Below are 24,394 nucleotides of genomic sequence, written 5' to 3' on the forward strand. Positions count from 1 at the left end.
ACTTATTGCACATTTCCACTGCTAATAGACATCATACCTGTATGTATAGTAACTATGAATAATATTTTATTTTTTTTACTATTTAATATACTTATTATAATATTTTTTCATGAATTAAAAATAGTCTTACGCGAAAAAAATATATATTATATAAAACTTACAATTATTTTGTTGGTAACAAAAAATACTTATTATTTGTATTTATTTTTACATCTCTTTAAATAAATATATATTTTAAATTATAATACGCGGAAACGGAAATGCTGAAGGGCGCGTACCGGAAGTTATTCATAGACAATATTTATTGACGCGGCTAACGTTCAGAAACTAATCACAATAACAACATGCAACACATTAAGCTTTTTGCCCTTGTGTTGTATTTGTGGTAGATCTGTGATTGTAGCTTACGTTCCTTATCCTAAATCATATATTAAATAATATATATATATATTTTGTCTCATGGTAAGTTTATTTTATTTGGCCCATCATCATCCATCATAATGAATATAGTTATTGTTCTGAGGTGAGTTGTGACGCCACGCAGACGTGATAAATGTGCCTACATCTTGAAAATAATGGATAACAGCCCGCGTTTTTTATAAGAAATGACGAGCCGACGTTGACTGTTTGTTAACGCAATAAAATCCGGCCCCGGCTTAAAATCGACCGGTAAACTTTGTCGATATCGACTTTTACAAGAGCTCTTACCATAGGATAGAAGTAAATAAGTTTAGAAAACGGAAATTCTATCATTTTTCTATTTCCAGAGCTCAGAATAATGCCTCGCTTCTTTCAGTATGGTAAATGATATAAATCAAAAAAATTGTATTTTAGTACAAAAGTATTGAATAGAGCATATTATCAGTAGTTCCCTATCTTATTTTTACATAAAAATAATTATAAGTAAATATCATCAAGTAAATATCGGCTGTACCAAGGGTTTCTGATTGTATTATGGTTGGGTAGAAGGTGGTAGGTAATAAAATAAATATTTTATTTAAATATCTATAATTACAAACACTTCAAACTTATTATCCTTAGGTTCATCTACAATTTGCATAGCTGAGTAGGTAATTGCCTTAACCTCTGTGCCCTGAGGGTGCTTGCCAATCTGAAACTCTTCACCGTAACACTTGCAAGATATCCGGAACTCTTCAGTGTTAAATTCTGTTATTTCTAACTTTTTGCAGATGATGTTGGGTTCACAGGAGAAGAGGAACAGTAGTTCATCAAGGAAATGGTAGAGTAGCCCCATCATGTCATCCGCTGTGGCCTCAATGGTGTGGACCTCTTTGATCTGGACGTAGTTCAGTTCAGTCATGTAACCAAACATGGCAACTCCACATTGTTCAAAAGCCTCCTTGAGGCTGTCGCCCCATGCATGGAGCCTGAAATAATGAGATTAATGAGTAATATTATTCACAGAAAACATTGTTCCAAAGAATTAAGTATAAAAAATTATAATTTATTATGAAAATAATATAATTTAGTATTAAGTATAAAAAACTAAGCTGGCATTTCGTGTAAAAAAACCAAGGCTTGTTGGATATTAACTAAAAATATTTTTTTTATATACTTACCAATAAAATTCCTACATACCTACCATTCAAAGATAAGAAATATATAATTTGTATCTTATAGTAAGTAACCTACATAAAAAGTAAAGTTATTGAGTACAAGTTACACTCGTCGCAATATAATAGGCTTGTTTTCAGATCCAAAAAGATACAAATCGTTTAGATTTTGTATGTTTCTGATTTTCAATAGGTGTCATAAAATAAGTTCATTTTGCAGCTGATTAGGGCTTATTATTTTGCGACAGGTATAAGGTAAGATCAACAATTCCAGAAGATGAAGCTATCTCTACTCACAAACCTCTATAGGAGACTGGTAATGCAACATGTCATTATAACTCAACATGGGTGATGAAATATGAAGTAACACTTACTGAACATCTGCAGTATGATCTAGATCTGAAAAAGATAATCATGTTTGTATCATAATATCTTGCGTTACATTGGGTTAAGTTTTTAATGTAATCAAAAGTTGTTTTTTGGTTTAAATTCAATCTAAGAGGTTATAAAAAATATACTTACACTCGTATTTTACAGGTGGCAAATAAAAATCTTCATGGGTAAACCCACCCATTTCTAGATCCATATTTTCTTATTTATAAATAACGAATTTAATAACAATAGTGGTTCAAATAGAGACGAAATAAAAACAAACAAATTCACAAAATACTTAATGACATTTGATTTGACATTGACAGTCTTGACAGTAAACAGCTGATCATCGTCACATCGGCAGCGTTCAAAGCACGCAAAAGCAAACTATTTCATGGTCTCAAACTTTCACCTTGATCTATATCATCCGTTGTAGCTGTATGGGTCTTTTCTTTTGTGTTAGGATTTTATAGTTTACAAAGAATACTTTGATTTGATGCTGATGATGCGAGTGTGCGATTTTACCTATAGTTATCAAAACACATTTTTTTACGTCACGATACTCACGATGTCGCTACGCGAACGACCTTCTCAATGTTTTTTTTTCTTTTAATCTCAGAATAATAACGCGCTTCTAGACACGAAAAGTTTTTGTATCAGCTTGTGACACATGTCATATTATTTTTTTCTTGTTTTTCTTCATTATTGTCATTTGTTTTTCCAGATATTTGAAGATTTCTCTCAGCGCATTCAAATTTGAATAGAAAATTAATTTCAATAGCATTCTCACTATAACTTGATAAATTCCTTGTTATTTAACAAAAATCTTTAAGATGGATCCCATCGCTGTGCTCCAGAACCGTATCGAGCAGTTGGAAGCCAAGTTGGGCGTCGCGCCCGTGAACACGCCCGGGGAAGCTCCTCAGGGTGACACCGCGACGGCCAACTTACTCAGCACCGCCCAAGCAATGACCAACGCCACCGCCGGCCACGAGAAACTCTCGGAGGCTATGAACATGGCCAGTGAACTCAACAACTACACTGACCCTAATCTGATGGAGAATGTTAGTATTTCAAATATTATTTATTTATTTATCTTGCAATTTGCTAACGTTATAAATAGAAGTCAAGTATTTTGTATTTATGAATAATGTTCATGATTCTTTTGCCAAATTGAAATGTGGCAAAATTTATAGTTTTATCCATAACATGAGAAATCTGATACAGGTTTATAAAGCTCATTACTTCCTTTGGTACTGCACTCGAAATTTGTCTAAATGATATGCCAATTTTGCCATAAATGATAGTAAACAATGCATAATGATAGTTATTGCTTGCATTGAACAATATAATACATATAATAAAATAGTAAACTTATAACTTTCAGATACAACAAAACAACATGCATAGACAAGAGGTAGAGGCTGCGGAGGCCATGATCAAAAACCACTGCCAGTGCTTGAACCACTGCAAACAGGTAACAATAATTCTATTATTATTGTAGACAGCACTGCTTAGTAATTTATCTAATGTATAGGAACCATGGGCACGACGATTCTAGCATTAAAAAAATATATGTTGATTATTTCTTTACATGGCTACTAATTTAACTTCATCACTTTTCAATACAATTAATTATATTATTCCTACTTTATTTAAGATACACACAGCTGTTTACCCTATTGATGGTATGTTTCAGGCAGCCCCTGTGTTGGAGTCGGAAGCCATTGCGGAGGTGCCCAAGATGCAGGCCACAGTGGACCGGATGCATGCAGAAGCTGCTGCTGTGAAAACTGAAGCAGATGCTGTAAGTACATTGACAAGCTTAAAATTGGTAGCTTCAAAATCTGCCAATCATCATTCTCACTTTCATCTAGTTCACTTGCCAATCTAGTAAACATACTTATCATCATTTTGGATTAGTGTAGTATACATAATTAGATTTATTAGTATGTAATATTATTTTGGATTAGTGTAGTATGGTCAGGTGCAGGTAAACCTGACCGCCTCTCATAGTAACAATGCTTGAGTGGGGTCAGGTTTCTCTGCCCCTTACTGTACACAATACTAGGTATTTTTCTCCTTACTGGATATTCATGTTATGTGTTAATATTGTTTTCAAACAGGAATTGAAAGTGACAATTTGAGATCAATATAACTCACCTGTTTGTCATCATGATCATTTTCAGCCCTCTCCTCTATCACCCAATACAACATTAGGTGATTGAGGCCTCCTTTACTTTTTCGTTCCTATGCTGCAGTTATGCCTATGTCCACTGTAATAAGTTGGTTGTGTATCGTAAATCAAAATCGCCATGATCGTTGCTAAGAACTCGTGTTCTCCACCCTGCAGGTATCCCTCGGCGTGCAGCAGCTGGCGGAGACGTGCGGCGCGGCGGCGTCGGACGCGTCGGAGCGGCTCGCCGGCGTCGCGCACTCCGTGGACCAGGCGGAGGAGAAGCTGTTCCCCAAGCGGCGGAATGGCCTGGACTAGCCTGCTACGGCTACATGAATCACCCATTTGTATTTTGTTTTGATATTGCGCTTTTTACACGATTTATTTTCTATTAAATTATTTACTTAATATATTATAATTTTATATTATTTATTTTAGGCCACGTTCAGATTACAAGCGCTCAACGCGCGTTTTGATGACGCGCGTTTACAACTACATACATTTTATTCAGGCTGTACACATGCTAACGCGCGTCACGCCGATTATAGGCCCCAATGTATATAGTTGTAAACGCGCGTCATCAAAACGCGCGTTGAGCGCTTGTCATCTGAACGTGGCCTTTACCCTCCCATACAAAAAAAAATAGGAATACCGGGATCACAGGGGTATAATCGTGACAGTTCTGACATTGCGAAAAAGAGACGCTTAGCTACATTAAGCGTAAGAAAGAAACGTTAAGCTGTAAAAGTTTTTTGTCCTTTTTGCTGTGGCGCCTGTTTACGTCAGTTCTCTGTGCCAAACAATGAAACAAATGAAAAATCTTTGCCAAACAAAGGCTGACAGTTACAACAAAATTTTCTAAATGCTATTTATTTTTGATTTGCTAGTGATTTGTGGGTGTTTATTAAGTTTATTAGACTATTATCATCACTTAACGAGTGTGTGACATGGGTGGGTGGATTTTGTTCGGTTGTATAGAGCATATTGAACGAAAACACGATGGAATGATGGATGAGATATATTTTCACATGTAAGTATATACTATCAAGTTTAACAAGCTTACATTCATCATAGTACTATCTATTGGCTCGATTTTAATATAAAACGATACTAATTTTAATACTGTAAGGTCTTTTAGTATCAGTTTTAAGTAAAAATTACGAGGTACCATATCATGACAAATCACATGGTGTTGCAAGTTATTGAAAATTTATTTTACCCACAAATATTAAGTATAGTATGCAAAGAAAATACTAGAAATTGTAATACCCCATTTACACTCTCGCCTCGGCCCTCGCCTCCTCGCTCGCCTCGTCACTCGTGCGGAGGCGCGAATGTAAACACCCACTCGCGTGCGACGCGAGTGGGTGTTTACACTCTCGTGCAGAGTTCAGTTGTCTTTGAGCTAGCAACGATGGAGGACGTCGAAGTTTTAGCCGCAACAATAAAGAATTTATGTATCATCACCGATTACTTCGCCGTTTATGGACCGATTTTGAAAATTCTTTTTTTATGTATTGGGTTGAGATCCCATGTGGTCCTATTTTTTTCAAATTTTGATTCCACCTCCAAGGGTGGGTAAAGGGTTAAAAACAGGCTATGAATTTCCATTTTGGGTACCTATTAACCGATTGTAGTTAATGAATTTTAGAAAGTACATAGGTACTTACCTATATTTTTAACATTAAAAAAAATATGATGGTGACCTTGAGCTGATCTGATGATGGAAACGGAAGGTAGTCAAGGGAACTCCTCAACGGTAGGTATATAGCAACTACTTCGTGTTTACTACTGACTAGTAGGACTTGTAGGTATCATTTGCTTCTTAATTTTGATTGTCAATTATTGCAAATAAACTAAGTATAAATAAGTAATAAAATAAAATAATGATAAAAAAACGACTTCAAAAAACCACTAAAACGTAAGAAATAATTTAAGGTTTAGACATGGTTTAGACCTATTCTATGTGACAGTACTAATATATCTAAGCAGGTAAGTACTGCTTTTATTTCTTACGTTTTAGTGTTTTTTTATTATTATTATTTTATTGAAATATTTACTTATATGAAATTAAATGTTTCGTCTTGCGACCAATCCATTATACAACTGAGGAAAAAACACTACGTTATAATTATACGACGACGAACACAACCTGCGCGGCACGATGTAGAAGCCAGAATGAAGCGGACGCGAGAGTGTAAACACCCGCTCGCGTGCGACGCGAGCTCGACGCGAGCTCCTTTGACTCGTGCCCCAAAAACCGCTCCGGACGCGAGCGCCGCGAGTGGCGAGGCGAGCGAGGAGGCGAGCCACGAGCGTCTGTTCACACTCGCGCCTCGCCCCTCGCCTTGTCGCTCGCCTCGCCACTCGTGCGAGAGTGTAAATGGGGTATAACGGACTCGGGTTGGGTTTACAAATGGGGCGCACGAATTCGGTTTTTGTGAAGATTGTATTTTGTAGAAGTCATTCTCCTCTTTCAAATGAGGTGCCTCTCATTGTGAGGAAACGTTCGTTTCGTTTTTTTCTTCTATGTGTGATTTCTTCTGTATAATATAAAGTTTATAGTATTGATACGAAATGCGTGTTTCCTTTAAAAAAAACCCCATCACATATTTGGCCCACGATGCTCATCCATTTATCTCTGCTTCATAGGTTTCCGACAGAAAAAAAAATATCAAGAAAATGGATAGACATTACCGGTCGCACAAATTGGGAACCAAAGAAACATACAAAAATTGTGTTCGGCACATTTTGAAGAGGATTGTTTCGATTGGACGAAGACAATGAATCATACAATCCACTCAGTTTGTGTATATTAAATAATTATATTGAAATCAAATAAGTATGAGTAAAGTTTTTTTTCTTATATCGTCGGTTGACAGGAAAAACTCACTAAGGCTGATTTTTCAATATTCAGATAAATGTTATCTGGGTAATACAAACATTGAGAAACATTGAGACGCAACAGCATCAAAATTATTTCCCAGCAAAACTTTTATCTGGCTATTGAAAAATTAGCCTTTAGTGTCTTTTTCCTATCAACCGACGATATACTCAAGTTTTGTTTTTGTTATTATGATAAGTTAAATTTCCCCATATTTACAGTGAAACTATAAAGTCCTGAAATTAATGTTTGAGGAACTAAAATATTCAGGAGCCTGGCACCATTAGAAAAGAAACATAAAAGTCATAACAATTGTTTATGTCAATAGGCGGTTGGCTGTTTTTTTGAATTTTCTTATTAATTATAAGGATAATCTAGATAAAAGCAACAATTTACGCTTGGTTGCCATTAGGAAGATGAAGAAAAATATTCGTAGTCAAGCTAGTGAAGTTATTTATCGAGTTATAATACAATGTTTAGCGGAACATCAAGCTGGACACATTTTGTCGAATTTGGAGGATGTTTACGCTCGTACAGCGTCTATGACGGGTATGTAGCATTAAACAAATTGTAATAACTCATTTTTTATTAGTACCAACGCTTCATTTATCGGTAAACCTAGGTTTAGAGCCCAAGTCGATCATTGTTTACATACCACTGATTGTAGGTTTCATGTGGTTTCAGTTGAGTCAAACCTTAACATTTTGATACTTGAAGATATATTTTTTGTTTACATACTAAATTCACATTGTGTGAATTTGGGGGGCATTGTGTAACTCAAAAAGATTTTTTTATTTTATTTTATAGATATATCGGACCAGTGTGCCAAAGAGGGCAAAATATGGAACATTAATAACTCCTGGAAGAAACAGAACTGACCGTCCAAAAAGAGAAATTGATGTCTTTACTATGTGTGCCCTTCGTCAGATCCAGTTTTTTATACAGTTGTAATAACGTTATCTAAATAAATATTTATTGGTTTCACTATTAGCCTTCATATTAACACCTTCTAGCTTGTATAAGAGTTTTTTTGTGGATGGTAAGTTGTTTTTAAAATACATAAATAGGTAGGAAGTTAACAGACAAAATTTCAAGTATCAAAGTCAGTTATGTTTCGCTATATAGGGTTGCTACATGAAAGATAGCAGTGCCCTCATTTAATTTCAGGACTTTATAGTTTCACTATAGGTTTATTTTTTTTGTCGGCAACATCTATGGTTTGAGTGAGAAAGAGAATAGTGCACACGGCGATTGCCAGTCTAGAGGTAGTAGGTCTATGACCGGGATCAACTTCGTTATGTACTTTTGCGTTTTTCCTCCTCTCCTCCTCCTATGAGAGCTAGCGCGCATTGCGGCATCTCCCGTAAAAATATTAACGCCGGGTCCAGACATGTATCATTTGCCCGATCCGATCACCGTGTCCGTATCGTCGACGCGTATCAGGATCGCATATATAGACGGTTAATGATACGCGTATCATGACACGCGATCTCGATACGCCATTATGATACGGCCCATGTCGTGTCGGTTTTTGCCCGATCATCAAAGGAATATTATAAACAAGGACTATTGCGAACATACGCATACGGAGCAAATCGGAGGCGTCCACAACTTGATACGGCGCTTGATGCAATACGCCGAAACGATACAGCCGGGTCCAGATATGTATCCTTTGCACGATCCTATCAGTGAACGGATCGGGCAAATGATACATGTCTGGACCCGGCTTTATGTGATTTATGCTGTTGATGTATGAAGTACAGTACAGTCCGTGTAGCTATGCTCACTGCGGTTGTTCAACTGCATGCAGATGCGACAAAAAAGTCAGTGACATGCTACAGACGAGACGTGCGGTTTGCGCGAGTATTATGTTCCTTGGTTTAGCCGTACCGGTTTTAAAACCGCAGCCGCCGCACCGCAATGCACGCTAGCCCTTAGTAACATAAAAACCGTTATTATTCTGAGTATAAAGCCTGCTGACTGCCGAGCTTCTCGTGAGAGAAGTACTTCTGTTCCTGGGAGCTGATCCAGGAACACACCTGTCTTCCAAGAAAGTTAGCACTCCTGACCATGGTTGGCCCATTTTCTCCAATAAAATATCCAAAATTTCAGTACCTACAAACAATATTAAAGTGTACTCTATGGTCTAAATATAAAATACATAAAATATTTTTACTCCGTGCAACAGAACGTTGGCGGAATTTGACGTGTGATTTGCTCTGCCCCACTAAGTTACTCTGTGTGCAGTGCAAGATTTGTAAAAGAGTCACAACAACAGCGTTTATTTTATTCGCATTATTAATTTAAAATGGCATCAGCAGAGGTTGAGCCACCTCCTGGTGACGAAAATGATGACAATTGGTTGTATGGGGATCCAAATTCAGAACAAGTTGGTGAGAAGCCTACAGAGGAAAGCGAGAACAAGGCTGAAGAGAAAGATGCCGGGGACGAGGATACTGTGAGTGCAAACGAACATAACCTACTTTATGTTACTGTACTTTGTAAATTTAATGCAGAATTATTTATTCTAGAGATGTCCTTTTGTATCTGATGATGTATGAACATATATATTAGTTACTTTCTTATAAATAAAAAGTTTTAGTGTAACCTTTTACATTTCGTAAATTTTCAGAACAATGATGGTAAAGAGCAAGACGAAGACGAGGATGGCAACAACGATGACTCGCACTTTAACGACGAGCACTTCGCGGAGGTGGCGCGCGACGAGGCCGAGCCCGCCGCGGACGACAGTCAGGACAACGGGGACTCTGACTCAGATGACAGCGATGACATCAAAGTCACTATAGGAGACATAAAGTCTGGTCCTCAATATGCCAGCCTGAATATTAAGGTACTCTATCTTCTTAAAAACTTGACTACCAAGTAAAATTTACAAGAAAATACAAAAATGTAATCCTTATATTTTAATATTAAACCATGTCATCTACATGATGTTGCAGAGAGGAGTGGCGGTGGTGCCCGGGGGAGGGGACAAGACCCGCACGGGCCCCATGGCTGGGGGCAAGGTGACACTGGAGGACCTAGACGGACCTGGCAGCATCAACGGAGTGCCCGCCATGGAGTTCAACATTGACACCATTGAAGACAAGCCATGGAACAAACCTGGAGCTGATCTGTCAGGTAGGACATAACTTGGAACTTAAGTATTATTACTATCATCTATATTCAAAATCCTGTAGGAATAAATTATATCAAAAATGGCAATATTAATGATGCAAAGTCCACCACCAGTCAAGAATAATTGTTGTCTTATTAACTTTAAGGGAAATCATTAATAAGTCTGTTCTCCAGTACTTGAAACAAAAACCTTGCATGGTCTCTGTAAAATACAGCCTAATAAGCTCTTTAAATAGCTTTACCCTCTATGTGGCTGCTCTATGGGCCATTATTTTATTTTGGGTACAATTTGACATACTTTTACAGATTTTTTTTCAAAAATAAACTTCTTATTAATTAACCTTTCAATATTTATTTATGTTAATTAACATTTATATTATTCATTAAATACATTTGCAGCGATGTTTTCTTGCTATTTCTTAAAGTTATTGACGTTTAATCGAGGAACGATGAGAAAAAAATACTACTGCGTTACTTTCATACAAAATTATGTTTTATTGTTAGGAACATATATTTTGGTTCGTAAACATATACCAGATAAAAAGTAAGAAAAAAAACATTAATCTAACAGTTTAAATTACAAAATATTCTCAGTTTTGTTATTCATTCTATAATAAAGTTTCCCACTGCGTTACCAATCAATAAGTTTTAATGCAATACTTTTCGAAAAAAGGACAAAATAATCATAATTTTTTGCTCAAAGTTTTAGAAATAGCTCTAAATAAGGTGAATTTTTAATTATTATATTTAGTTTAACATTCTTTCTAATATAGAGTAGCTAAAATGTTTGTGAATACTCTCAGGAAACGAGGGACAAATAGATAACGCTGTGGTTAATTGGTAACACAGTGGTATCTCAATCACAATCTTTATACTTTCTTCAATTAAAACTAATCATAATGTGAAAAAAACTATCAAACTAAAATTAACAGAACTCTTTGTTTAATGTCAAACATTAAAATCGCTGAAAATATAACAACTTAATACTAAGAAATATTTCTCATTTTTTTTGCCTATAAAGCCGTTGTTTTTCCGCCGCTGTTTACGCCATTGAGTCTGAAATGTTATACTGTAACAATATAATATGCTCAAATGTTATATTTGTACCATAAATTGAGTAACAGATACCTGAAAACTATAAGAAAAACCCCTGAGTTACTATAGCTACAACTGCGTTACTGAAAAAGTAACGAAGTGTAGCGGTAACGCAGTTGTAAAACAATAACCTATTTGAAGTTAGTACTTAAATGAATACATATATATGGGATATCAAAATGCCCTAATAATTGTTACTAATTATTACATATATTGCATGAAATAAAATAATAAATATCTATAAAACTCACCGTATGTCGCCGGTAACTCAGTGGCGTCACAATAAATACACGCGCTTCTCTCCAGGACTCTCATCCGAAAGACTTGGTCATTTTATCCGTCCCGCTCTCCTTCCTGCACTCCGATACAAATACACAGCCATTCAAATGATCTTAGGTGTACGAAAGTGAAAAAAAGTTTATTTATGATTGAATTTCCTAGGGTAACCTAGTGTAGGGGTATTTTTGCTTAGGCTTGGGGACTCGGCCAGGAATATTAATTGTCCCATAATATGTTCATATAAATTAATCATGATTATTACCGTGAAGTAAAGTTTAAATAATGACATATTCGTTATAATATTCAAAAAAATTGTTTCCATTATAATTTTTTACACACGTTGTGCTTGTTTCATATGACTCGCTCCGAGGGACAGACAATTTTTGTATGAAAAACAATTGCGTTACCAAAAACAACAACAGAGTTACCGTAATTTGTAAATAAATAAAGAATTTTACATAAATTCATTATATTTTCTGTGACCGGTGTCTTATTTAATTGCTACAGACGGTAGCTATATTCCTGAATTTCATTATTTAATTTTTAAAAAATGTTTCTTTTTAGGGGACCGAGAATGGTCCCTAAAATAAAATAATGGCCCCTATAACAAATGCATGGTTAGACCTATTCAGCACTTTGAAATGTGGCTGCTCATTCCTCATCCCCAGTAGCCTACTCTATTCTCTGCTGGGTTTTAATGCCTGCACTGGAATAGACAATCTGTGCATATCCCTTCCCATAAGGTCTAAACCTTAGACAATTAAACCACTATCCCTGGTCTAAACTATCCATTTCCCTGATGCAGACTACTTCAACTACGGGTTCAACGAGGTGACGTGGAGCGCGTACTGCGACCGGCAGCGGCGCATGCGCGTGCACGAGGCGGGCGTGGGCATGCTGCACGCGCCGCGCCCGCCGCCGCCGCAGCGGCCCCCGCCGTCTGGTAGCTAACAATCTTCTTTTATAACGTTTATAGTTTATTTTTTGTTTATCAAACACAAATACAAGACTGGAAGATTTTTGGTTACAAATGAATAGTGCGTAAGAAACCTGCTGTCATACGCACTATGGTTCCTCGATTGAAATACATAGATAAATATGGTTTTACAATCTCAGTAGGTACAATACATTAATATAGTTTTACAATCAGTAGGTACAATTTTACTACACCTCCTTTAGTGCAGCTAGTGTGTTGATGACCAACACTTGAGCTGAACTAGGGTTTGTCAGTTTGTTAGTGAAAGAATTAACTAATCAAATTAGTTGACTGTAGTTTGTTAGTGCTCCATGGCTGGATTCTTACAAAAGACTAAACTTGCCTACAAATAATAGAAATGATTATAGGTATGTGTTGTATTCACGTTGTATTATTATTATCTTTTGAAACATGTCACAATCACACCAATATTTGTCTCATAAATGCTATTGTTCTTAGCTGGACCTATTGTTGGATATTGCGATGGTAAGTAGTTCAGTCACATTGGCCATAAGAAAAAAATAACTGCTTTTAACAACTCATTATTTGTAGGTCCGATGCGGCCGGACGAAGGGATGCCTCCACCAAACAATTATCAACAAAGGGAGAACACCATTCAGGTAATATAAATCATGGCTACTATACTAATGCATGGTTTTCCCTTGCCTGGAAGGCAGAGGTGCCATTGCTGCACCTCCTTACACTTTACATCTGTGCTATGTTATTCCCAAAATAGTGCCCAAACCTCATATGCCACATCTTAAGCATAACTGAGGCACAAACAAAATATTTTCGCTTTTTTAAATGAATAAGGCCGGCATTCCGACGGCGACAGTGTACTAACCGATCTACTGGCTATGCTGGCTCTGGGACTCTACTGGGAAAGTCATCCGGTTTGACCAGAGATACATGTTTATCATTTTCGGGAGCTTTATCATCACACCAAGTGCAGTCAGCTGCATAAGTAGCTATATAGTGCCACAAACTTATCTGTTCCGGTGACAGCGAACTAAATTGATCCATATCTCATTACTTACTAATGAATTGTATATTTTAAAACATTAGATGGGTTTATTAACACCGCAAGAGCGAAATAACAATACGAGCAAACTTAAAATCTTATAGAATTAAGAAATATTAGAGATTTATTTGAGCTGTCACCGGAACAGATAAGTTTGTGGCACTTATACACTTTTGAAGCTTGTCAAGCTCACTATAGTGCCACAAACTTATCTGTTCCGGTGAGAGCGAACTAAATTGGTCCATACCTCATTACTTACTGTACTAATGAATTTCATATTGACATAGATTATATGGACCAATTTAGTTCGCTCTCACCGGAACAGATAAGTTTGTGGCGCTATAACTGCCTATTCATTCATTCAAACATTGACGTTTTGTTTAGTAGGTAGTTTGACAAGGTACAGAAGTGTATAGCTACTTATAGTGCCACAAACTTATCTGTTCCGGTGACAGCTCACATAAATGTCTAATATTTCTTAATTATATAAGATTTTAAGATTGCTCGTATTGTTAATTCGCTCTTGCGGTTTTAATAAACCCTTGTAATCTATATTAATATATAATTTATTAGTAAATAATGAGATATGGACCAATTTAGTTAACTGTCACCGGAACAGATAAGTTTGTGGCACTGTATGCAGCTGACCGTACATAACTATTGTAATTTCCGCAGGTAATGACGGCGGAGCGGCGCGAGTACCTGCGGCCGCTGGGCCCGCCGGGCGCGCCGGAGTACTTCCCGCCGCCCGCGCCCGACGCCTACTACCCGCCGCACCAGCCCTACGAGGAGCCTAACTGGGGTATGTCTGGCTGTTATACACGTATATTACTTTGATCGTGCTTATTCATCACTGCCAGAACTCCTACATGGACTGGTCGAAAATGGTTTTCATATAAATTCAACCTAATTGTACAGTCAGCAAATGCCCCAAACTTTAGGCTGCTTCCCCAGTGCCCAAATTGTACGCTCGTTACGCTATACTAGTAAACTGTGAATACTCGGCATACTAAATCGATACGCCGCTAACTCAGTCGGCAGCAAAGAGTTTGACTACTACGAACGCACTTCATAAAACGCATCTATTTTAATGTCTACTTTACATCCAGCCTCTTGTCTTATATTAACACCCTCAAATAGGTACAATAGCCTAATAACCACACCACCTTCCAGGCCAACCGCCCAACCCGGGCTGGACGCCCACCGAGATCAAGGAGCTGACCCCGGGCCCGGGGCCCATGGGCCCGCCGCCGGGGCTGGCGCCGCCGCACATGCCGCCGCACATGCTGCCCGCGCCGCCCTACGCCGCGCACCCCCCCTACCGCCCGCACCTACCCCCGCATCTGCACGAGCGTGAGAGGGAAAGGGAGCGGGAGAGGGAGCGCGAGAGGGAACGGGAGAGGGATAGGGAGCGGGACAGGGATAGGATGAGGGAGGAGCGGCACCGCGATAGAAGAGATGATGTGAGTTGTGATGCACTTGCATGAGATGATGAAATTCAGTAATTTTTAAATGGTATTGTAATCTCTTCAGATAGGCTACCACGGGGCGTATAAAACCTCAAGAGCGGGCGCGACGGAGAACTTTTGTCACGAGTTAAATGCGCCCCGTGCTAGCCCTTCAGAATAGTGTAAATGAGACACAAAGAGTTTATTTTTTAATTTATCGTGTACATGTTGATTTTTTATTTCTTTACAGGAGGAGCGGGAAAGAGACAGAGACCGTGAAAGATCGCGCTCCATCAAACCGGACCGCATTAGAGAAAAGTAAGCAAATACTTACCATATATTACCAACATCGCAAAATATTTCACTCTGAATTTCGTAAGTTTCGTAGTTCAGTAAATCTTCCGACCATCCATAGCAAAGAAAAATGAACTGTTAATTCGGCCTCATCTTCTGTTTCATGCTGAAGATAGGCGTCTTTCGAAAACACTGGCCTCGGCTTTCCCGAACCAGCTACTTGTCTACAGTCAGCGGACCAGCGTCTAACACTACGCTAGTCCATAGGCCTGTATACCCCACCGCTTATAAGTTTCTCGTATACCTTGCCGGCCCACTAGCCACTGCCAGTTGAGCATGCAGATTTTAAGCGCATCTTCATCATCATCAGCCAACATTCTTCCACTGCTAGCCAATATAAATCTAAACTATATTGCTATCCGTCAGGTCGTACCGGCGCGAGCGGTCAAGGTCGCGGTCGCGGCGCCACAAGTCGCGCTCGCGGTCGCCGCGGATGCGCGAGCGAGACCGCTCTCGCGACCGAGAGACCCGTGATCGAGAGACCCGTGATCGAGAGACCCGTGACCGAGAGACTCGTGAGCGGGAGACGCGCGAGCGAGACACGAGGGACCGCTCCAGAGATCGCTCCCGAGACCGCGACCGCTCTCGGGACCGCGACAGAGAACGCAGTGTCAAACCCAAGATCAAAGAACCCAAGGAGAAAGAGGAAAAGGATTGATTCCAGTTATGTAGGTTCGTTTTAAGGAATAAATATTGATAAGTTATGTTTGTATTTTTATTTATTGTCTGATTGAAGACTATTCTATAGTGGTAAAATGTAGAGAATGCACCTATTCCTCCTCTTCTACTGTACTGTACTGTCAGTATTTGTGTGTACTATTACCGTTACCGGCGCGTTACAAAAGATAAGTTATCACCTTGATAGATGAGGTAAAATCTTTCCTCTACCACTTGCAGATTTTAAGAGCTGCCCATGATGTCGGTTAACTTCTCGAAATACCTACCTAGGTACCTTAGTTTTGAAGTCTTTGAGGTAACCCTCCAAAGGCTAGGATTCCACGTTTCGGTACCAGATGTTAAGCCAGTGTGAAGAATACCTCAGACGCGTCTCGAGGATTGTGATAACTTTTGTAAGCTATCGAAGCTCTGTAGGTAGTCATCTTCATCAAGGGACATTGATGCTGCTCAAGTGCTTTCATAATATCAACTAATATAGGCTATCTACCTTGTCCAGAAAGGGCGAATTCGCCGCGATTAAAAACTTTATCCGACAGCAAATAGTACATGAACAGTAAAACAGATTACTATATTACTTAATCTTACTTTATTCTAAAACCTACTAGAAGAAAACGGTATATTAATGAATGCCTAAATTAATAAATGAGTGCCTACGTAAGGTACGCTAGGTGCGGGCTTCGATATAACATGCACCACGCGTAGGCGGCTTAGTATACCCTTTTTGCAACAGCCTGTATATTATCGTGCTAAGTATTTGATATTATCATATCGGCGTCGAAATGGTGTTTGGATTGGTGATCATGATAATACAACACTCCTCTTCTGCGTAGGAATTCATATACTCATCCATTTGAAAATACCTACTTATCCTCTCCAATGAAGTCCGGCGCGTTGATGCGCTGGAGGGCCCGAGGAGGAACCAATGGACCTACTTGTGGCCTAAACATAAAATTACATGACAATAACGCACACAAAGGACAAGAAGTCCCTCGTTTGCGTAGGATTTAAGATGAACTAACTGCATAATGATCGAAATACTTAAGTTTTTTCTGTTATCTCTACCTATCAAGAGGGTAAAGGGTAGAGTCAATCAAACAACGAGTTCTTGTAATATTATTACAGAAATGCTTTATTATAATTAATGTCTAAATAGATGGATCATCATATAAATGTTATCTAGTACAACCTACAAGACCCGGCGTCCAGAGCGGCGGGCTGCGTCGCTCTCGACGCCCCGACTCATTCCATCACATACAGGTTTTACAAATCATTTTTGTTAACGTTTTTGTACAGCCATATACAATAATTTTCAATTACATCTAGACGTAAAAAATCTGAGGTGTCATAGGAAACTACGCTTCCTATAAAATTTAATTACAGGGGGAATGAGGAGCAGCTACGCTTGTGACGTGCGACCGGCAAGGCAGACCTCGGGACTATGACTATCAGTACAGGACTTTACAATCATCACTATAACCTAATACTAACTACTACAACATAAGCATCGCCCACTCGACTCGATAAGCGCTCACTCCGGTGCTCCCGGAGGCTCACATAACTAAATAACTTAAATATAAAAATATACAAAAATATCATCTCCTCAAATAATCGCAACTATACACTCCGGCACTACACAATATTCGACATAATGTACGATTAAAGCCGGTTTTTATAACTTAAACGAGAGCTCGACTGAAGAAAATTACATAAACAAAAAATTATAATAATACAATCACGACTATAGTGCCGATTGTCTAGAACTGCCTGCGGCATTCCTTCATCACTTCAAGATTCAAGGTCCCCTAGCCCAGCTAATTGTTAATCAATCTACGACGAGCTAAATTACGGAAATGCACGGCTTCTTCGGACCGCTGCCTTCCCTTCGATTCATAAATTACACGTTGAATGAGAGACGTTCAAATATTTATACATAGATTCATACGAACAACGAATAATACTAGAACACTTATTTGTCTACCGAGACGGGCGCGGCGACGCGACGCCGCGGCATCGGTCGTCGACGACGCTGTACAATAATTGTTAACGTTAATCGTTCTGTACATCAGTCTGTCGCTACGCGTATGTACAGCCGCCTGCTCGCCCGCCTGCGTCGCACCGTCCGCGCCACAAATATACAATAACACTAACATTATAATTTAATTAATACGAAACGAGCTTACGATACAGAGATACAGCGGGTGCACGACAATACATCTAGTCAGATTTTACACGGCGGGCGGCCGGCTTACGCTACGAGATCGCGGCGGCGCGGCGGCGGGCGGCGAGGCCACGGCTCTCTATACTTACAAATGTACAATCGCAAATATTCACAAAATTTATAATAGGCGGGGAGATGGTGTGTAGAGAGGGCGCGGCGACTACAGCGCGGCGCCGGGCGGCGGCGGCCCGATGGGGCCCAGCTCGGGCGCCTTCATGAAGAACTTCTCCAGCTTGGCGATGATGTGCTTGCCGTACGTGTACTTGCGCAGCGAGCCCACGTGCGGCCGGATCTTGTGCATCAGCACCTTGCGCTGTGTCGGCTCCGCCACGTCGATCATCTTCTGCACCACGTAGTTGGCGTACTGGTCCTTCATCATCACGTGTAGCGCACTGAAACAATACAAACGATGGACATTATTAATAAGTTCAGATAGGGTTCCGCTCATCTGGCATAATCTTTATTGACCAAAACTCATTTCGCATAACTCGTATGGTCTAAATCATTGGTACTCAACATTTTTTATATAAGGGCCACAAACATGTTTAGTCATGGTGTCGCGGGCCGCAAGCAATTTTTTTTTTACTATTATAAAGCGATATTAAACTATCGAATAATAATATAAAAAAGTGGAGGAGCTTGTTATCTAACGCACAGGTGATGAGCCTAGTTTAGGTAACAATGTTAATTCTTTGTTCAACTTATGTATACTATACATATTTTTTCTGTCAATAAAGTATATTCATATAAAAAAACACATGCATACCACTCTGTGTAAAAAGTATCGGATTTAGATCAATAATACAAAAAAAATTGTTATTCATCCGAATTTATTTTATCACCTTCAAAGTATGCTCCTTAAAAAACGATACACATAAGCCAAAAAATTATCCAATCATCACAAAAAATTAATAAACGCTGTTTCCAGAGTTGTGTTTAGTACTCGCGGCGAATTTTCCTTTTTGTCTTCTATCGATTGTTAGTTAAAGTCATGTTGATTGTTTGATTTGACTATCGTGGTGTTGTGCACTCGGATTTCTTGCCAGAAAGTCAAACGGTAGGAAAATAATATTATTTGCGGGTTATGTAGAATTTAATACAGCAAATAAGGCCAGATTTGTGGAAAAAAAATCGAGAAAAATTTTTGCACTACGATATTGCGCCTTTCGCACAAGGATCATCATTGTGAATGCATTTTTGAGCTTACACTCAAGAAATACCATCGAGCTTCTACCACATTAACCAGATATGGCTGCAGCTCTCGGCTCTAGCTTCTTTTTTTTCCTAAACTCAAATTACCACTTCGAGGCACTGTTTTCATTAGATAGAAGACAATAAGGAAAAATCGCCGCGAGTGCTAAACACAACTCTGAAAACAGCGTTTAAAAAAATGTTCTGATGATTGGATAATTCGTTGGCGTATGTGTATCGTTTCTGAAGGAGCAAATTTTGAAGGTGATAAAATAAATTTGGATGAATAACAAACATTTTTTGTTTTATGGATATAATCGCGATACTTTTTACACAAAATATATATTCTCTATTATCTCTCATGGCACGCGGGCCACTGATAAAGGCCCGGCGGGCCACATGCGGCCCGCGGGCCGCAGTTTGAGTATAGCTGGTCTAAATGGTCTATGGTCTTTATGTTCGTCTATACCTATGTATAATCTTGTTTCTCCTAATGTTATCTTAATAAATAATATATTATGTAAGTATGTAGTAAATGTACAAATCGTGGTATTTTTCTCCTACATCCCGAAAATCACGATAATGTATGATCAAAAAATCGAAAGTTAACGACCAATATAATTATTACAAACCCCATGAGATCGAAACCTAAAAATAGGTGCGACGACGAGCAAAGCGAGGAGGAGCGTGTTAGGTGCACATGTTCCATCAAAACCAAAGCGGAGCGCAGCGAAGCGGAGCGGAGCGTTTTCCAAACAGCGAAAACAAACAAGGCACCAGTTTGCGCTATGTAGGGAGACGCTCCGTCAAAGTTAACGCCAAACGAATATTATTACTTTGTATAAACCTATGCCATAGCATTATTAGGCTATTCAAGATTTGGCCATACCATTATTAGGCTAAACAATGTTATGCGAAATAACTTTTTACTAAACGAGATTTATGCCATACGATTTTCGGCGTAACGAGACTTTGACCAAACGTTACTATGCAATACGAGATTAGGCAAAAAAATCTTATGCCAAAAAAGGTAGAACCGTTCAGATACTATTCCGGGATCAGGAATTCATGGATTCTGTGAGATCACCAAGGCAGGAAGTGAAGGAGAGCTGTTGCTTGCTTGCTTTACTCAAATGTCAATGCTACAGTAGGACGGTTCGGCACTCACTTGTCGTTGAAGCCGCACAGCTCGTCGATGAGCAGCGCGCGCTCGGAGCGCGAGGCGTGCGACACGCACTTCTCCACCACGTTGGAGGCGAACTTGTGCTGGCTGAGCGGCAGCACCTTGCCGCGCACCGCCGCCACCAGCCGCGCGCGGTCCTCGCCCGCGCCGTGCTCCAGCACGTGCTGCACCACGTAGTTGCCGTACTGGTCCTGGAACACGAACACATACTTTATACAAACTGCTATAACAAACTATCTACACCATCCTAACTAATATTATAAATTTATGCGAAAGTAACTGTGTATGTCTGTCTGTCTGTTACTCTTTCACGCCAAAACTACTGAACGGATTTGAATGAAATTTGGTATACATACGGTCTAGACCCTGGGAAAAAACATAGGCTACTTTTTATCCCGGAATTCCCACGGGAAAACTATTTAGGGCGAAGCGAAGCGCGAGGGAACAGCTAGTAAGTTATACAAATGTGGCAACAACGGTAGCAACTAAAAATCGTTGCAGAAATATAGGAAAAACTAGAGGCTAGTAATTAGACAGTGAATATTTTGACCCTTAAACTATGGCGCACAAGCAGATGACTCTTGCTTAGCGGCTAGAGACTAGCGAATCGTACCTTAGTGAAACAAGCGTTAAGTATATTTAAAACTGGCCTAATTGATTCACGCTAAACTATATCCATGCGCTTAATGCGGCCGATCGTAAAGATTTTAGAACGTTTGTTTTACTGAGTAGGTTAACTGGTATAGAATGCTACTAGCATTAAGTTCGCCTTTGTACAATGTTTTTTTATGTGCAATAATAGGTTGCTAGACTCTAGGCGCTAAGCAAGCCGCCTGCCTGTCCGGCCGTAGCCTTATTCTTCGTCGGAGCACGGGTTTGTCTATTCGCGTGCACGTACCTGTATGAGCTGCTCGGTGTGCGCGTGCAGCTCGTGCAGCACGGGCGCGGTCTGCTCGGGCGTGCAGTGCTCGAGGATGCGCTGGATCACGCGGCAGCCGTACGGGTGCGTGGACAGCGCGTACACCTGCCCCGCGAACGCGTTGATTATGAACTGCAGCGCCGTCGGCTCCACGCATTCTATGCATTTTTGTACCTGCAACACGAATAATAGATGTCACTCAAACGAATCACTTGGAATTTATTCGATGCAACATTCAAAATAAACATATACTGTAACCGTGTATGTTTATTGTAAACATTTTATCACAAAATAGTAAAGCAAAGTCGCTGTTCCGTCTGTCTGTATTATGCTTAGATCTTCACAACGGATACTGATGCGGTTTATCCCGGAATTCCCACGAGAAAACCATTCATAACAAAACGTAGCTCGCGGGGAAAGCTAGAGTGTACCAGTGAAGAGCATGTACTGATGGGAAAAGCTATAGTATAGCAGTGAAGAGCGTGTACTGACCACGTGGTTCCCGTTCTGGTCCTTGACGCACTTGAGCACGTGCCCGTCGAGCTCGCGCACCACCTCCTGCTGCTGCTCGGCGGGGATGGACTCCAGCGCCTTCTGGATCACGCGGCAGCCGTACATCTGCAGCGCCAGCGCCAGCACGTGCCCGCGAACCTGCAAGAAAACGCGTACTTGTTAAAATAATGTTATTTACTCTAAATTAGGCTCCAAAATTTGTGTCGCCCACGGTGTAGGTATTATAGCAATAACATATAATTAATGAGCCCAGCTTTTTCCAGCCCAGAATTTAATCAGCGTGAAATGTTTAAAGCACTTTGTTAAAATACACCCCCTGAACAAGTAAGTTTCCGTCCAAATCGTCAACGTAGCCCATCCACAAATTAGATTATGTTTTATGAATATAAATTCTTTCTTAAAAGAAGCTGTTCAAACTGAGATGCTTTCGGGTTACCCTTTAGCAGCAGGTATGACTTAATCATATTTACATAACAGAATTTATTTTATAAAAATATCGATACCAATAAAATGTTAATTACATCATCATTATCAGCATCGTAGTTTCAATATGGATAAATAGAAAAAAGATTCAGTCAAAACTTGATCAATTAATAATTACCTGACTAAAAAATAAAACGAAAAAGTTTAAATTAAATGAATGCTCTTCTTCAGATTTGCACAGAAAAAAATAACCTTTGCTATTTAATTCTATTCTAATCGAACAAGTTTGTATGCTAATTTGGTGATGTGACCTATACGCATAATATAAATGATGGAATATATAAAACATTCGTGGTAGCGTGTGAGAAGGGCATACGAAATAAACATGGCTCTCCCGTTTAAAACAAATAGATTTTGGTCTCTTGAAATAATACACCAGCGAGAGTTAATGTGTTTGTTGAGAAGCTGCTGATGTAAGCTGATGATTTGACAAAACATAAATAAAATAATTACTACACATCAAACATACCATAAAATGCAACATACATGCCAATATAAAATTTACACATAAACAGAAATGGGTTACTTGAATAAATAAGATTTGTATTTACCATAATTACCTTTTGCGCCAGCGTCGTCTTTTGCTCCGTGGTTCCGAACTCGAAGAATTTCTGTATGACATAGTTCCCGAACACGTCGGTCATGAGGCTGTACGCGGCGCCGATTATCTCATTGAATACCATTTGTTTCTCTTGGACTGTTGCTCTTTCTAATTTCTGTTGGATGAACCTGTAAATAGATAGACCATTTAGCATCCAGCTCCACCACGATAAGACGTTATCGCGCGCAGGGATCAGTACCAAAACCGGATTGATTATTGTTTTGTAATTCGTTAATTCATTAGTTATATTGTAGTTTTTAAATATACGTGACCACTTTGGGGTACAAAATGATAGTTCAACGAGTGTTCATATTAATTAATGAACGTTTTATGGCCCACTTTATCTGAATAAGTAGTTTAAGTCTTGGTTAGTAGATCTTAAATAAATGTAAATATTTAGGAATCTAGTCAAGTCGCTGCACGGGTCCGTTATCGACATAGGTACAGTTGTCCAAAATTAATAATGCACATGCAGATCTTCAAACCCGAATCATTAAATCGTAAGAGCCTTAAAAAAACACTTGCATATCACACTTTGTTCGAAAGAAATAGGAGTCAATATCATGTGTCACATAATCGAAAACAACCGGTCTGTCAAAGATTTCTATGTGCATTATCAATTTTGGAGCACTGTAAACCTATATTATTGGTGAATATAGAGCACCAATAATACGGCGTGATTGGTGGGAAGCGCTTAGGTCGAGTTTATCGACGTCGATAGCGTACCCATGCCGCGACGCCAGTTATGTTGCGGGCGGTACCTGGAGCCGTGCTGGTCCTGGCTGAACTCGACGATGTGGTTGGCGAGGTCGCGCAGCTGCAGGTTCGGGAAGCGGTTGTTGCGGAAGTCCTCGAGCAGCCGCGAGCGCCCGCCCGGCGGCTTGTCGCCCGCCAGCGCGCCCACCGCGCCCACCGCGCTCGCGCCGCCCACCCCCGTCACACCCGTACCCACTAATTCTGAAACAACGCAGAACAAATATTACATAAACGTTTTTACTATCTATTACTGGATGTACAGCCGACTTCGTTTCGAATACTTTGGCGAGCAATAATTGTGAAATATGTAGTTTAATATTAATTTTCGTTTTATTGTTTTTAAAACTAAGTAGTATACCTACTACGCTCAAGCTAGTGTTTTAAAAATGGATAAATGCAATTAGGACTAAAACCGATTTAAGATATAATATATTTACAGATAAATATTCATTCTTAACCTAATTATTTTTCACCAAAACTTGTTTATGTTAATTCGGTCCAGTCTATCTATTTATTTGGCCATCACATTCTTTGG

The 24,394-nt window shown here is 39.3% G+C and overlaps 4 protein-coding genes across 10 annotated transcripts in view; 2 read left to right on the plus strand and 2 right to left on the minus strand.

Moving 5' to 3' along the window:
* Window positions 1-991: 991 nt before the first annotated feature.
* On the minus strand, window positions 992-2,272 carry LOC105381099 (protein archease-like). Its single transcript, XM_011550747.3, has 3 exons — window positions 2,097-2,272; window positions 1,949-1,973; window positions 992-1,388 (listed from the first exon to the last, which is right to left on the minus strand). The coding sequence occupies exons 1-3, from the start codon at window positions 2,158-2,160 to the stop codon at window positions 998-1,000; spliced, it is 480 nt and encodes a 159-aa protein (XP_011549049.1). The 5' UTR covers window positions 2,161-2,272; the 3' UTR covers window positions 992-997.
* Window positions 2,273-2,629: 357 nt separating this feature from the next.
* Window positions 2,630-4,537, plus strand: LOC105381098. Its single transcript, XM_011550745.3, has 4 exons — window positions 2,630-3,010; window positions 3,334-3,423; window positions 3,646-3,753; window positions 4,300-4,537. Exons 1-4 carry the CDS (start codon window positions 2,780-2,782, stop codon window positions 4,438-4,440), a joined length of 570 nt encoding a protein of 189 aa, XP_011549047.3. The 5' UTR covers window positions 2,630-2,779; the 3' UTR covers window positions 4,441-4,537.
* A 4,700-nt stretch (window positions 4,538-9,237) lies between these two features.
* LOC105381097 (pre-mRNA 3'-end-processing factor FIP1) lies at window positions 9,238-16,021 on the plus strand. 2 transcript variants are annotated; one of them, XM_048626013.1, is made up of 10 exons: window positions 9,238-9,464; window positions 9,639-9,857; window positions 9,967-10,147; window positions 12,324-12,461; window positions 12,954-12,980; window positions 13,047-13,114; window positions 14,191-14,317; window positions 14,689-14,978; window positions 15,214-15,281; window positions 15,684-16,021. In XM_048626013.1, exons 1-10 carry the CDS (start codon window positions 9,315-9,317, stop codon window positions 15,973-15,975), a joined length of 1,560 nt encoding a protein of 519 aa, XP_048481970.1. In that variant the 5' UTR covers window positions 9,238-9,314; the 3' UTR covers window positions 15,976-16,021. The 2 variants fall into 2 exon arrangements, with proteins under 2 accessions (XP_048481970.1, XP_048481971.1); XM_048626014.1 differs by lacking the exon at window positions 12,954-12,980.
* Window positions 16,022-17,097: 1,076 nt separating this feature from the next.
* The window catches only part of LOC105381096 (maternal protein pumilio), a 76,487-nt gene continuing 69,190 nt past the window's right edge, over window positions 17,098-24,394 (minus strand). For 4 of the 6 annotated variants that reach the window (XM_038108317.2, XM_038108319.2, XM_038108316.2 and 1 more), the window contains 6 exons: window positions 23,865-24,060; window positions 23,054-23,231; window positions 21,999-22,157; window positions 21,486-21,680; window positions 20,573-20,778; window positions 17,098-18,605 (listed from right to left, as the gene is read on the minus strand). In XM_038108317.2, the coding sequence (XP_037964245.2) occupies window positions 18,374-18,605; window positions 20,573-20,778; window positions 21,486-21,680; window positions 21,999-22,157; window positions 23,054-23,231; window positions 23,865-24,060 (1,166 nt within the window). In that variant the 3' untranslated portion in view covers window positions 17,098-18,373. The remainder of the gene's footprint in view (window positions 18,606-20,572; window positions 20,779-21,485; window positions 21,681-21,998; window positions 22,158-23,053; window positions 23,232-23,864; window positions 24,061-24,394) is intronic. The other 2 variants (XM_038108321.2, XM_038108318.2) reach the window with 1 other exon arrangement.

This window comes from Plutella xylostella, chromosome 15, assembly GCF_932276165.1.
Source record: "Plutella xylostella chromosome 15, ilPluXylo3.1, whole genome shotgun sequence".
NCBI lineage: Eukaryota > Metazoa > Arthropoda > Insecta > Lepidoptera > Plutellidae > Plutella > Plutella xylostella.